Below are 15,846 nucleotides of genomic sequence, written 5' to 3'. Positions count from 1 at the left end.
CAAAAATTATCCTCCTCTTCTGGTATGTCCCTGCTCAAAGATTGAGTACTGCTCACTGCCTTGTTCTTGCACCTCCTGCTCCTAGTAACTCACTCAGGGTGATAGTGTCAACACCATCTAGTCCTACATTACTAAACTTCATTCAGCATCCAGTTTTGGATCCCTAAGGCAAGGAAACATCCCCCTTGCACCTAGCCTATCAAATTACTTACAAATTTTGTCAATTTTATAAGATTGCGTCTCTTTCTTCTAAACGTTAGAGAACAGTTCAAATCTTTTTAAATTCTGCTCACATAGCAAATTCACCATCATGAGAATCAGTCTAGTAGATCTTTGCTGGTAAATATATCCCTCCTACAATTCGGAGACAAGGACTGTACAGGTGCAGTCTCATTAAGGCTCTGTACAATTTCAAAATGACTTCCTTACTCCTATTTTCAAATCCCCTTTGTAACAAAAGCTAACACACGAATTACCCTCTTAATTGGCTGCTGCATCTGCATTGGTGTGACTTGTGCGTAGATACACTCAGCTTCCTTTGAACATTGACACCAACCAGTCTCTCACCACATAGCAAAAACATTAACAACAGGAATTCTGCAGATGCTGGAAATTCAAGCAACACACATCAAAGTTGCTGGTGAACACAGCAGGCCAGGCAGCATCTGTAGGAAGAGGTGCAGTCAACGTTTCAGGCCGAGACCCTTCGTCAGGATTAACTGAAGGAAGAGTGAGTAAGGGATTTGAAAGTTGGAGGGGGAGGGGGAGATCCAAAATGATAGGAGAAGACAGGAGGGGGAGGGATAGAGCCAAGAGCTGGACAGGTGATAGGCAAAAGGGGATACGAGAGGATCATGGGACAGGAGGTCCGGGAAGAAAGACAAGGGGGGGGGGGGGGACCCAGAGGATGGGCAAGAGGTATATTCAGAGGGACAGAGGGAGAAAAAGGAGAGTGAGAGAAAGAATGTGTGCATAAAAATAAGTAACAGATGGGGTACGAGGGGGAGGTGGGGCCTTAGCGGAAGTTAGAGAAGTCGATGTTCATGCCATCAGGTTGGAGGCTACCCAGACGGAATATAAGGTGTTGTTCCTCCAACCTGAGTGTGGCTTCACCTTTACAGTAGAGGAGGCCGTGGATAGACATGTCAGAATGGGAATGGGATGTGGAATTAAAATGTGTGGCCACTGGGAGATCCTGCTTTCTCTGGCGGACAGAGCGTAGATGTTCAGCAAAGCGGTCTCCCAGTCTGCGTCGGATATCACCAATATATAAAAGGCCACATCGGGAGCACCAGACGCAGTAAATCACCCCAGTCGACTCACAGGTGAAGTGTTGCCTCACCTGGAAGGACTGTTTGGGGCCCTGAATGGTGGTAAGGGAGGAAGTGTAAGGGCATGTGTAGCACTTGTTCCGCTTACATGGATAAGTGCCAGGAGGGAGATCAGTGGGGAGGGATGGGGGGGGACAAATGGACAAGGGAGTTGCGTAGGGAGCGATCCCCGCGGAATGCAGAGGGGGGGGGAGGGAAAGATGTGCTTAGTGGTGGGATCCCGTTGGAGGTGGCGGAAGTTACGTTGAATAATATGTTGGACCCGGAGGCTGGTGGGGTGGTAGGTGAGGACCAGGGGAACCCTATTCCTAGTGGGGTGGCGGGAGGATGGAGTGAGAGCAGATGTACGTGAAATGGGGGAGATGCGTTTAAGAGCAGAGTTGATAGTGGAGGAAGGGAAGCCTCTTTCTTTAAAAAAGGAAGACATCTCCCTCGTCCTAGAATGAAAAGCCTCATCCTGAGAGCAGATGCGGCGGAGATGGAGGAATTGCGAGAAGGGGATGGCGTTTTTGCAAGAGACAGGGTGAGAAGAGGAATAGTCCAGATAGCTGTGAGAGTCAGTAGGCTTATAGGAGACATCAGTGGATAAGCTGTCTCCAGAGACAGAGACAGAAAGATCTAGAAAGGGGAGGGAGGTGTCGGAAATGGACCAGGTAAACTTGAGGGCAGGGTGAAAGTTGGAGGCAAAGTTAATAAAGTCAACGAGTTCTGCATGCGTGCAGGAAGAAGCGTCATTGCAGTCGTCGATGTAGCGAAGGAAAAGTGGGGGACAGATACCAGAATAGGCACGGAACATAGATTGTTCCACAAAGCCAACAAAAAGGCAGGCGTAGCTAGGGGTACGGGTGCCCATAGCTACACCTTTAGTTTGGAGGAAGTGGGAGGAGCCAAAGGAGAAATTATTAAGAGTAAGGACTAATTCCGCTAGACAGAGCAGAGTGGTGGTAGAGAGGAACTGATTAGGTCTGGAATCCAAAAAGAAGCATAGAGCTTTGAGACCTTCCTGATGGGGGATGGAAGTATATAAGGACTGGACATCCATGGTGAAAATAAAGCGGTGGGGGCCAGGGAACTTAAAAATCATCGAAAAGTTTAAGAGCGTGAGAAGTGTCACGAACATGGGTCGGAAGGAATTGAACAAGGGGTGATAAAACAGTGTCGAGGTATGCAGAAATGAGTTCGGTGGGGCAGGAGCAAGCTGAGACAATAGGTCGGCCAGGACAGGCAGGTTTGTGGATCTTGGGTAGGAGGTAGAAACGGGAAGTGCGGGGTGTGGGAACTATAAGGTTGGTAGCAGTGGATGGGAGATCCCCTGAGCGGATAAAGTCGGTGATGGTGTGGGAGACAATGGCCTGGTGCTCCTTAGTGGGGTCACGATCGAGGGGTAAATAAGAGGAGGTATCCTCACCTACTACCCCACCAGCCTCCGGGTCCAACATACTATTCTCCGTAACTTCTGCCACCTCCAACGGGATCCCACCACTAAGCACATCTTTCCCTCCCCCCCTCTCTCTGCATTCCGCAGGGATCGCTCCCTGCACAACTCCCTTGTCCATTCGTCCCCCCCATCCCTCCCCACTGATCTCCCTCCTGGCACTTATCCGTGTAAGCGGAACAAGTGCTACACATGCCCTTACACTTCCTCCCTTACCACCATTCAGGGCCCCAAACAGTCCTTCCAGGTGAGGCAACACTTCACCTGTGAGTCGACTGGGGTGATATACTGCGTCCGGTGCTCCCAATGTGGCCTTTTATATATTGGCGAGACCCGACGCAGACTGGGAGACCGCTTTGCTGAACATCTATGCTCTGTCCGCCAGAGAAAGCAGGATCTCCCAGTGGCCACACATTTTAATTCCACATCCCATTCCCATTCTGACATGTCTATCCACGGCCTCCTCTACTGTAAAGATGAAGCCACACTCAGGTTGGAGGAACAACACCTTATATTCCGTCTGGGTAGCCTCCAACCTGATGGCATGAACATCGACTTCTCTAACTTCCGCTAAGGCCCCACCTCCCCCTCGTACCCCATCTGTTACTTATTTTTATGCACACATTCTTTCTCTCACTCTCCTTTTTCTCCCTCTGTCCCTCGGAATATACCTCTTGCCCATCCTCTGGGTCCCCCCCCCCCCGTCTTTCTTCCCGGACCTCCTGTCCCATGATCCTCTCGTATCCCCTTTTGCCTATCACCTGTCCAGCTCTTGGCTCTATCCCTCCCCCTCCTGTCTTCTCCTATCATTTTGGATCTCCCCCTCCCCCTCCAACTTTCAAATCCCTTACTCACTCTTCCTTCAGTTAGTCCTGACGAAGGGTCTCGGCCTGAAACGTCGACTGCACCTCTTCCTACAGATGCTGCTTGGCCTGCTGCGTTCACCAGCAACTTTGATGTGTGTAGCAAAAACTTTCCTGCTTTGTACACCAAAATAGATCATATATTTCTTCCTTTCATTCCTTCTGCCTCCTTCTCACCCATTCACTAAACTTGCCCTCCTCCCTTTGAAATTATTTACCTCCTCCATCATTACAATCCCATCTGGTTTTGCATCTTCACCAAACTTGGGATGACAGGTGCTCCCCTCAGCTAGATCCCTCAGGGAGAACTAGGTAGATGGTTACAGAACTGGCTTGATGCTAGGACTACAGGCTCGTGATTAGCAGTGAGCCTCAGGGGTCAGTACTAGTCCCAGAGTAGTTTGTCACCTATATCAACAACTTGGATGAGAATGTACAAGGCATGGTTAGTAAATTTGCAAATGATCAAACAAGGATTGAATGGTTTTCTCCAGCTTCTATTTATGAGGTTCTTGAAACTGACAGCCACAAAAAAATGCCCGGTGATACATATACCAGGATAGGACCTTCACGGAATGGTGGGGCTCTGGGGAACATTGTAGAACAGAAGGACCTAGGAGTACAAATATGTGGTTGCTTGAAATTGGCGAAATAGGTCAACTGAATGCTGATGAAGACTTTTGGCATGCTGGCCTTCATCAGTTAGGGTATTGAGTATAGAGGTTAAGACATTACTTGCACTTGTTGATGAGTATTGCATTCCTCCAGGAAAGATGTCACTAAGTTAGAAAAAGTGCAGAGGATATCGCCAGTACTCAGGGGACTGGGTTATAGGGAGAAGTTAAAAAGGGTATAACTTTATTCTCTGAAATACAGAAGACCTGAGGGGTGACCTTATAAAGGTGTATGAAATCATGAAGGGCATAGAGAGGGTGAATGTGTCCATTTTCTCTTTCTCATATAGGCACATGGATGTAAGAAAAATGAAGTCTGGCTGTTTTGGAAGGTAGGATTAGATTGTTGTGGAGTAGGTTTATACATTGGCACAACATTGTGCCAAAGACAGCAGATTAGGGTGGAGAATTTAAGTGGCAGATAACCAATTATCAATCACTACTTGATGGTAAAATAATTCCTGACTGAAAGTTCACATCTCAGCATAAACTCCCCATCCTTTCCCACCATTGGTAATATCTTCATGAGGCACTGCCTCAAGAAGGCAATATTCATCAAAGACCCCACCATCTGGGCCAAATTGTCTTCTTGCAGCTACTGTTGGGCAGGAAGTACAGAAGCCTCAAGTCCCACACCAAGAGGTTCAAGGACGGCTACTTCCCTTCGACCATTTGATGCTTGAACCAACCTGCACAATCCTAATCACTATAGTTTAGCAACACTATAACCACTTCAATCACGCTGTATAAAAATGGACTTTCTTTTCTAATTGTTCTTTCTTGTATGATCTTTATATAATTTATGCTTTCTTATTAATGCTACTTACCTGATACTGTGATGCTGCAGCAGGTTTTTCAATGCATCAGGGCATATATGTACTTGTGCTGAAGGCAATAAACTCAACCTTGACTTTAACCTCCTGCTCCCACTGATGATTTCAAATGGTTTCTCTGGGCCAACACGCCCTCATGGCACTTAGGTTAAGCACTGAGCACTTTTGACAGGAAACCGTTAAGTGAAAAAGAACTCAAACTGAACACAGATCTAGAACATTGCATTACACACACAGAATGAGATAGCAGCCCTCACCATGATTATTGAAACTATACAGCGAAAGGACAGGTTTAAAGTTCGGAGAGGCGTATTAGATGTGTGTACAGATGTTGTCAGCAGCAGAAACATCACCTTGGTCTACGTCATGCTGACCAGTCAGGTAATACAGCTGAACTCCCTTTCTCTGGATCTGCAGCCAAACTGGAGAAATGTAGGTGAATTTTCCACCAAAAGTCTTTGCAACTTCATAACCATGGCCATTCCACTGCAAAAGTAAAAAAAAAGATAATCAGGAGGTATGGGAAAGATACAAGGATGCTAAACTCATCTAATTCTGCTTTAAATATATTCAAAGGCAAGACTTCTATCACCTCTTGGCAAATAGTTTTTTCAAAGATTAGCCTTGTTCAAGGAGAGGAGAAAAAATTCCTAAATGAGGAGCCTTTATGTTTAAAGGTGGTAACCCTTAGTTCTGGATGCTCTCTCAAGAGGAAACATCCACAGACAGATCTGTTTGGATTCAGCAAGGCCTCCTCACTCTTCTAAACTCCAGAGGATATAAACCCAGCTTGTCCAATACTTCCTCATACAACAGCCTGTTCATCGATACAATAGCTATCACTAAAGAGGTAGTGCTGAGCAAATTTGTGGGCCTAAAGATAGACAAGTCCCCTGATCCTGATGGAATGCATCCCAGGCTACTGAAAGAAATAGCAGAGGCTATAGTTGAGGCTTTGGTGATAATTTACCAACATTCTCTGGACTCTGGGCATGTCCCAGCAAATTGGAAGAAGACAAATGTCACACTACTGTCCAAAAAAGGATGTAGGCAAAAGGCAGGTAACTATAGGCCAGTCAGTTTAACATCTGTAGTTGGGAAAATGCTTGAAGCTACAATTAAAGAAGAAATAATGAGGCATCTGGAAAGAAATGGATCCATCAGGCAGGCGCAGCATGGATTCAGAAAGGGCAGAACTTACTGGAGTTCTTTGAGGTTATAATGAGTGCAGTGGATAGAGGGGAACAGATGGACATTATTTACTTGGATTTCCAGAAGGCATTCAATGAGGTGCCACATAAAAGACTTATACATAAGATAAGGATGCATAGAGTTGGAGGTGATATATTAGCGTGGATAGAGAATTGGTCAACCAATAAAAAGCAGAGAGTTGGGATACATGGATGTTTCTCTGGTTGGTAGTGAGTGGTGAGTGGTGTGCCACAGGGGTCAGTGTTGGGCCTGTGACTGTTCACAATATACATTAACAATCTGGAAGAGGGGACCGCGGGTAGTGTATCTTCATTTGCTATTGACACTAAATTGAGTGGAAAAGTAAATTGTGCAGAGGATTTGGAGAGTCTGCAGAGAGATACAAATAGGCTAAGTGAGTGGGCAAGGGTGTAGCAGATGGAATATAATGTTGGTAAATGCAAAGTCATCCACTTTGGAAGGAAAAATGGAAGATCAGATTATTATTTAAATGGTAAAAGACTGCAGCATGCTGCTGTGTGTAGAAGATCTTTGGAGTGCTTGTGCATGAATCACAAATGGTTGGTTTGCAGGTGCAGCAAGTTATCAAGAAGGCAAATGAAAGGTTGCCTTCATTGCTAAATGAATTTAAGAGCAGGGAGGTTATGCTGCAACTGTATAGGGTACTGGTGAGTACTGCATGCAGTTCTGGTCTCCTTACTTAAGGAAGGATGTACTGGCTTTGGAGGCTGTGCAGGCGAGGTTCACCAGGTTGATTCCAGAGATGAAGGGTTAGACTATGAGGAGAGGTTGAGTCACCTGGGAGTGTATTCACTGGAATTCAGAAGAATGAGAGGTAATCTTATAGAAACATATAAAATAAAGAAAGAGATAGAAACAGGAAAGTTGTTTCAACTGGTAGGTAAAACTGGTAGGTGATTAAGCCTCAAGATTCAGGGGAGTAAATTTGGGATGGAGATAAGAAGGAACTGCTTTTCCTAATGAGTGGTGAATCTGTAGAATTTTCTGTTCAATTAAGCAGTAGAGGCTACCTTAGTAAATATATTTTAAGACAAGGTTGGATAGACTTTTGCATAGTAGGGGAATTAAGGGCTATAGGGAAAAGGCAGGTAGGTGGAGATGAGTTCAAGGTCAGATCAGCCATGATCTTATTGAATGGCAGAGTAGGCTTGATGGGCCAGATGACCGACTCCTGCTCCTATTTCTTATGTTCATTCAGTCTGATAAATCTTCTCTAAATTGCTTCCAACATATCAACATCCTTACTTTAATGACCAGACCAAGACTGCCCGTACATCTCCAGATGTGGTCTCACCAACACCCTGTTAAAAGAGGTCAAAATATACTGAGGAACAAGATCTTGCCAATATCCTAACCATGATGCTGTATGTAGTCAGATCCTCACCAAGGCTCCATGGTAAACAGCTTCATTTTCAGGTTCAGTACAGATATCTTGAGCATGTTCTCTGAACAAAGGCTTATCTGGTACTCAAGTAACTGGCTTCAGTTGGTACTTATTTTGATGCACTGTCTAGATGTTGGGTACTAGCCTACAAAGTACCCAGGACATCTTTAGGGAGCGGTGGTCTCAGAAAGGCAGCGTCCATTATTAAGGACCTCCAGCATCCAGGGCATCACTGTTATTATCAGGTAGGAGGTACAGAAGCCTGAAGGCACACACTCAGCCATTCAGGAACAGCTTCTTCCCCTCTGCCATCTGATTCCTAAGTGGACATTGAATCTTTGGATACTACCTCAAATATACAGCATTTGTTTTTAGAAATCTATTCAATACACGTGATTGATTTACTTATTTATTATTATTTTTATTTTATTATTTTTTTTTCTCTGCTAGATTATGTATTGCATTGAACTGCTGCAGCTAAGTTAACAAATTTCACGTCACATGCCGGTGATAATAAACCTGATTCTGATAGACAGCCAATTTTATCTTGTACTTGGATAATGAATCATCGTGGTATCAAATGCCTTGAACAACAATCCTAACTAATAACACCCAATGTTGCACAAAGAATTCCTTGATTATAATCAGTTCAATGGCAGAGGTGTCGGCCATGAAGGACTTAAAGCATGGAAAGAAATAGTGAACAAAAATGAGTTAAGAATAGTGGAAGCACACAAACCAATGGTCTTTGTTCTTGCCATGTGCTTCAGAATTAGAATCAGATTTATTATCACCGGCACGTGACATGAAATTTGTTAACTTAGCAGCAGTACTTCAGTTCAATACATAATCTAGCAGAGAAAAAAAAATAAAAAAATAATAAACAAGTAAATCAATCACATATATTGAATAGATTTCTAAAAACCTGCAAAAACAGAAATACTGTATATTAAAAAAAAAAGTGAGGTAGCGTCCAAAGATTCAATGTCCATTTAGGAATCGGGTGGCAGAAGGGAAGAAGCTGTTCCTGAATCGCTGTGTGTGCACCTTCAGGTTTCTGTACCTCCTACCTGACGGTAACATTGAGAAAAGGACATGCCCTGGGTGCTGGAAGTCCTTAATAATGGACACTACCTTTCTGAGACACTGCTCCCTAAAGATGTCCTGGGTACTTTGTAGGCTGATGCTCAAGATAGAGCTGACTAGATTTACAACTTTCTGCAGCTTATTTCGGTCCTGTGCAGTAGCCTCTCCATACCGGACAACGATGCAGCCTGTCAGAATGTTCTCCATGGTACAACTATACAAGTTTTTGAGTGTATTTGTTGACATGCCAAATCTCTTCAAACTCTTTAAATAAAGTATAGCCGCTGTCTTGCCTTCTTTATAGCTACATTGATATATTAGGACCAGGTTAGATCCTCAGAGATCTTGATACCCAGGAACTTGAAGCTGCTCACACTTTCCACTTCTGATCCCTCTGTGAGGATTGGTATGTGTTCCTTCATCTTACCCTTCCTGAAGTCCACAATCAGCTCTTTCGTCTTACTGATGTTGAGTGCTAGGAAGGATTGGAGGTTGCCATTTTGTGAAGATGCTCTGAATCCTCCATTTTGTGAACTGGTTTTATATCAAAGTGCTTTAAAGTGGGCACAGTGATGCTCCTGAACTAGAGGTCATTTCCAAATGAAAAGTCATTTGAGGTGTTCATTTGTAAGATAGAACATGCAAGTTTATCTAACCTGATAACCTGAGCCTAGCAACTGGTTGGTCTGCTCTGATTCAGAACAGAGACATTAATTACAAGTTGTTACTTACTAGAAGGGCAATAAAATAATGCTGGCTTGAACCAGAGAAAATGGGAAGCTGACACAGGTGAGCACGAAGGACAGAGCCAAGGTGATCGAAAAGCAATATTTGAACTGATAAGGAAAGAGGCTAAGAATGAGGGGCTCTGAATGCAAAGCAGTGAGAACTCCAAAGACCACCTTTTGCAGGGAAACCCCTCCCCCATCCCCACACCAGTGGCTAGAAGAAGAATCAATTGTATGGCCAATGGAAGATCGCTGATTTCAGTGTTATAAATTGGAGAAGTGGTCTGAGTGAGTATTGGTACAGAGGGAACAGTAGAATTCACGCTTTAAGTTGGTCCAAGATGTTGTGCAATGACAATGAAGTGATAATTAATTAGTAGTTGTAAGTGAATTGTCTAACTGAGATCAGCTGATGATAGTCAACAGAATTTAGCGTTCCCCATCTGGCTCAAAAAGGAAAAATAGAGGTCTGGGACCCTAGGTCTGAGTCAAACCAAATTAAACTGGTAAAAGGAAAGAAGGACAAAAAGAACCTGGGGGTTCAGAGGATTGGAGATTGCACGCATAGTTACATACAAAGAAAATGGCTTGAGAGTGGAGGGCCAGGGGCACTGGGAGATGCATTGTGGAAAGCAGTGAAAAGAAACAAAAGGAGTTACAACCGATTAAAAAGCATTTTATAAAGGGATTTATGCACGAAGATACAATTGAAGTGAAGAAAGAAAAGTAGAAACTGGCAGAGGAATTGTGTAAGTGTGGGAAGAGAAGAGGGAGTGCGGGGAGAGATCCGGGGGAGGGGGGAGGAGAGAGAGAGAGAGAGAGAGAGAGAGAGAGAGAGAGATCGGGGGAGGGAGCGTGGTCAAATGAACTTGATACATGAGAAAAGTAAAAAACTGAAGACTGTAAAAATGCAAATATGGAGGAAAAGAAATGGAAAAATCAGTGTCAGGATTGATGGACTGTCATGAATGTCGTGCTGAAATCTGCAACTGAGAAGAAAGGCAATATCAATCACACCAATTATCTAAAACAGATAGAGAAGCTGCAAATCAACTCTCAGCTCAGAGAGGAGTGACATGCATTTTGGGCAAGAACTAATGATGATGGTGGCGTAGAGTGGGGTGATTTGGTGAATGAGGCAACACTCTGTAACACCGAGGATGAATGGGGAAGTGGCCCTCTTCTCCATGGACTTTTCCAAGGGGGAGGCAATCTCCAGCACCTCCTGCCCCAATGGCACCCCAGTAACGGAGAGTTCAGGAGACATCAGAGCTGAGGGAACTGGTTGTGACTCGATATTCTACTGCTTTTAATGTGGCCCAATTGTGTGCCAAATATACCAAAGTGTCTGCTGGGAGATGATCCTCCAGAACCTTTCCAGTACACTCAGCAGCACAGGATAATTCAGTTTACAGTAAACCGTTCTGTGTCTAAATTGCAGAGGAACAAACACAAGGGCAGGGGACACTGGGCGATTTACAAGAGGCTATATTAGAAGCTGCAGGGACCATGCGAGGTGATTCAGTGGAGACTTTGCCAAGGATAGAAAGGGAGCGCCCCACTGCATTTGAGACGAGACTGTGGCCCGTTTTCTCGACTGTTTATGGTCCTATTTTGGACAGGCGGAATTTGACTCAACAACAGAATAGTAACTGGCCGGGGACCCGAGTGTCACTCTGTACTGAGAAGAGCAGAAGAGCGGGTGATATGTTTGATCTGACGGATTCCACACACACTGAAACATAGGTTCTCAGAAGGATGATACAAATATGGGTAAAGGAAGCAAGTGGAAACAGGGTTCTAAAATGGCCCCTATTAGAGGACAAGGTCTGCAGTGGTAAAATGAAGGGAGGCGGGCTGGTTATCAGGGCATGTCAACATCGTGCTCAGCAGCGCCGCCTAGTAGAGGGGGTGATCAAGGACCTGGTCAGAATGCCTGCATTGCCCGTTATTAATACCGGATATCCATGAAAATGTTTCAATTGCGGACACAAAAGTCATTTTGCCAGGGATGGGCTGGGAATGGTTAGGACATAACAATAGCTCCTTTGCCCCTGGAAGGTCCATCACATTACCAGCAATGAAATGTCTAGAGCTCAGAGGAGAAGCCACCACTGTATCTGGACTTCCATACACGATGATGGTGTCAGGCCCTCTGTTACGTGGGTGTGCACTGCACGGTGGGGTGGTGTGGGTAGACCCCTTGTAGAAGTAGGGTGGGAGGCCACCCTATAGCATTTCTTTGGGATACAGGAGGCTCTAGAAGCACCCTAAACACATCCACATTCAATGCACCAATTTGGGAGTTTTGCAAGAAATAGTATGTACAACTAATTCACCCATATGGCCAGTTCAAAAATCTGAACAAGTTGGAGAGACGCATAGATTACAGGGAACTGAATAAAGTTCAAGTTCAGGTTTAATTATCATTCAATCATACATGAATACAGCCAAACAACAGTGCTCCTCCAGAGCCAATGTGCAAAACACAGTACCAACAGTATACAGCACAAGGTACATATTCTTGGATTTCTGGATATACTCTTGGATACATTTCTTGGATTTACTATGTATAGCCATAAGAAAACAAATCTCAGGGTTATTTATGCTGACATATATGTACTTTGATAATAAATGTATTTTGAATTTTGAACGTATAGCACATATAAGACAGCAGTAAATGAGAGATGTGACTGTAAATTGATGATGCATGGAATGTATGCGGGATGGTTTTTTGAACCAACATGTCGAGGAACCAACCAGAGAGCAGGCTATTCTGGACTGGGTTTTGAGCAATGAGGAAGGGTTAATTAGCAATCTTGTCGTGAGAGGCCCTTTGGGTAAGAGTGACCATAATATGGTGGAATTCTTCATTAAGATGGAGAGTGACATAGTTAATTCAGAAACAAAGGTTCTGAACTTAAAGAGGGGTAACTTTGAAGGTATGAGACGTGAATTAGCTAAGATAGACTGGCAAATGACACTTAAAGGATTGACGGTGGATATGCAAAGGCAAGCATTTAAAGGTTGCATGGATGAACTACAACAATTGTTCATCCCAGTTTGGCAAAAGAATAAATCAAGGAAGGTAGTGCACCCGTGGCTGACAAGAGAAATTAGGGATAGTATCAATTCCAAAGAAGCAGCATACAAATTAGCCAGAGAAGGGACTGGGAGAAATTCAGAGTTCAGCAGAGGAGGACAAAGGGCTTAATTAGGAAGGGGAAAAAAGATTATGAGAGAAAACTGGCAGGGAACATAAAAACTGACCGTAAAAGCTTTTATAGGTATGTAAAAAGGAAAAGACTGGTAAAGACAAATGTAGGTCCCCTACAGACAGAAACAGGTGAATTGATTATGGGGAGCAAGGACATGGCAGACCAATTGAATAATTACTTTGGTTCTGTCTTCACTAAGGAGGACATAAATAATCTTCCAGAAATAGTAGGGGACAGAGGGTCCAGTGAGATGGAGGAACTGAGCGAAATACTTGTTAGTAGGGAAGTGGTGCTAGGTAAATTGAAGGGATTGAAGGCAGATAAATCCCTAGGGCCAGATGGTCTGCATCCTAGAGTGCTTAAGGAAGTAGCCCAAGAAATAGTGGATGCATTAGTGATAATTTTTCAAAACTCGTTAGATTCTGGACTAGTTCCTGAGGATTGGAGGGTGGCTAATGTAACTCCACTTTTTAAAAAAGGAGGGAGAGAGAAACCGGGGAATTATAGACCGGTTAGCCTAACATCGGTGGTGGGGAAACTGCTGGAGTCAGTTATCAAAGATGTGATAACAGCACATTTGGAAAGCGGTGAAATCATCGGACAAAGTCAGCATGGATTTGTGAAGGGAAAATCAAGTCTGACGAATCTCATTGAATTTTTTGAGGATGTAACTAGTGGAGTGGATAGGGGAGAACCAGTGGATGTGGTATATTTGGATTTTCAAAAGGCTTTTGACAAGGTCCCACACAGGAGATTAGTGTGCAAACTTAAAGCACATGGTATTGGGGGTAAGGTATTGATGTGGATGGAGAATTGGTTAGCAGACAGGAAGCAAAGAGTGGGAATAAACGGGACCTTTTCAGAATGGCAGGCAGTGACTAGTGGGGTACCGCAAGGCTCAGTGCTGGGACCCCAGTTGTTTACAATATATATTAATGACTTGGATGAGGGAATTAAATGCAGCATCTCCAAGTTTGCGGATGACACGAAGCTGGGTGGCAGTGTTAGCTGTGAGGAGGATGCTAAGAGGATGCAGGGTGACTTGGATAGGTTGGGTGAGTGGGAAAATTCATGGCAGATGCAATTTAATGTGGATAAATGTGAAGTTATCCACTTTGGTGGCAAAAATAGGAAAACAGATTATTATCTGAATGGTGGCCGATTAGGAAAAGGGGAGGTGCAACGAGACCTGGGTGTCATTATACACCAGTCATTGAAAATGGGCATGCAGGTACAGCAGGCGGTGAAAAAGGCGAATGGTATGCTGGCATTTATAGCAAGAGGATTTGAGTACAGGAGCAGGGAGGTACTACTGCAGTTGTACAAGGCCTTGGTGAGATCACACCTGGAGTATTGTGTGCAGTTTTGGTCCCCTAATCTGAGGAAAGCCATCCTTGCCATAGAGGGAGTACAAAGAAGGTTCACCAGATTGATTCCTGGGATGGCAGGACTTTCATATGAAGAAAGACTGGATGAACTGGGCTTGTACTCGTTGGAATTTAGAAGATTGAGGGGGGACCTGATTGAAACGTATAAAATCCTAAAGGGATTGGACATGCTAGATGTAGGAAGATTGTTCCCGATGTTGGGGAAGTCCAGAACAAGGGGTCACAGTTTGAGGATAAAGGGGAAGCCTTTTAGGACCGAGATTAGGAAAAACTTCTTCACTCAGAGAGTGGTGAATCTGTGGAATTCTCTGCCACAGAAAGCAGTTGAGGCCAGTACATTGGCTATATTTAAGAGGGAGTTAGATATGGCCCTTGTGGCTACGGGGATCAGGGGGTATGGAGGGAAGGCTGGGGCGGGGTTCTGAGTTGGATGATCAGCCATGATCATAATAAATGGCGGTGCAGGCTCAAAGGGCCGAATGGCCTACTCCTGCACCTATTTTCTATGTTTCTATGTTTCTATGGCTATTGTTGGCAAGAACAAACAGTTCTCAGCAGTCTACAAACAAAACGTACACATGCACGCTCACAATTCAGCTAGTTTTCTGTCGAGGGCAGGACCGACAGGAAGGGCCAACCCCCAATCCAGCATCATTCATCCTGGACTCCTGCAACAGGCAAGCCCGCAGCATGAGGCCTTGTTCTTGCTACAACCAAGGTCACATAGCTTCCCCCACTGTCGGTCTTCCCAATAAACCAGTAAACGGGATTTACAATATTTTACATTACAATGTCCAACAGAGTCTTGCAATCACAAGAAAAACATCCAAGTCAATCACTTGGTGTTAGACTGCACAACGCCTTCGCTGACAGACTCCGATGTCTTTCTGCAGCAGGCAGCTAGATGGTCCACACCAAGTCCAGCTTCTACGCTAACAAGCAACTCACTGATGGGGTAGACCTGCAGTACTTGAAGTTCTTAATGCCCAGCATTGTCTTGCATTTGTAAAAAAAGGCGATTAAAATACAGAAACACCTTTGGTTGGCATTGAAGAGGCCGCTGCATCTGAACATGCTGCCTTCTTACCAGAAGATACCCTTTAACTACCCCTAAAGTTGCCATAAATCCAGAGACTACGATTAAGCAAAATACTGTACCAAAGTGGTTCTCAGTACGGGATATGAGTAATGGGTTTTGGTCTGTTCTATTGGAAAAGGAGTGTCAATATAAATTACCTTTCACTTCAAAAGTACAACAGTATACACGGACAATTTTGTCACAAGGCTTTCATAATTCGCCCTCCATTTTCCATCAAAGTTTAGCAAATGAGTCTGAAAATTTTTTCAGATCCCCAATGTTTAATTCAATATGTAGATGACCTGCTGTTACAGACAGAGACCCAAGAGGAGCATTACAAGTTCATTCCTCCATTTGTAGACAATTTCTTTTACTGTGGACTGATGAACACTCAAGTCTTCAGAAATGCTTTTGTAGCCTTTTTCAGCTTCATGCATTTCTACAATTTTTCTCCTAAGGTCGCTGAAAGTTGTTTTGACGAAGGCACGGTGCACATAAACAGATCTTTCTTGAGACGAGTAGGCTCCGTCAGTAACCTGACGCGCACGTGCGCGTGTGTGTGTGTGTGTGTGTGTGTGTGTGTGTGTGTGTGTGT

At 44.3% G+C, this 15,846-nt stretch overlaps 1 protein-coding gene across 1 annotated transcript in view; it reads right to left on the bottom strand.

Annotated features, from left to right (window-relative positions):
- Window positions 1–15,846, bottom strand: part of chid1 (chitinase domain containing 1) — a 315,372-nt gene that overhangs the window by 283,182 nt on the left and 16,344 nt on the right. Inside the window, exon 3 of the mRNA XM_072272154.1 lies at window positions 5,490–5,622. Coding sequence (XP_072128255.1) covers window positions 5,490–5,622 — 133 coding nt within the window. The remainder of the gene's footprint in view (window positions 1–5,489; window positions 5,623–15,846) is intronic.

The sequence above is a fragment of the Mobula birostris genome, chromosome 11 (genome assembly GCF_030028105.1).
Source record: "Mobula birostris isolate sMobBir1 chromosome 11, sMobBir1.hap1, whole genome shotgun sequence".
Taxonomy (NCBI): Eukaryota; Metazoa; Chordata; class Chondrichthyes; order Myliobatiformes; family Myliobatidae; genus Mobula; species Mobula birostris.
This window is presented reverse-complemented; position numbering and strand designations above follow the sequence as displayed.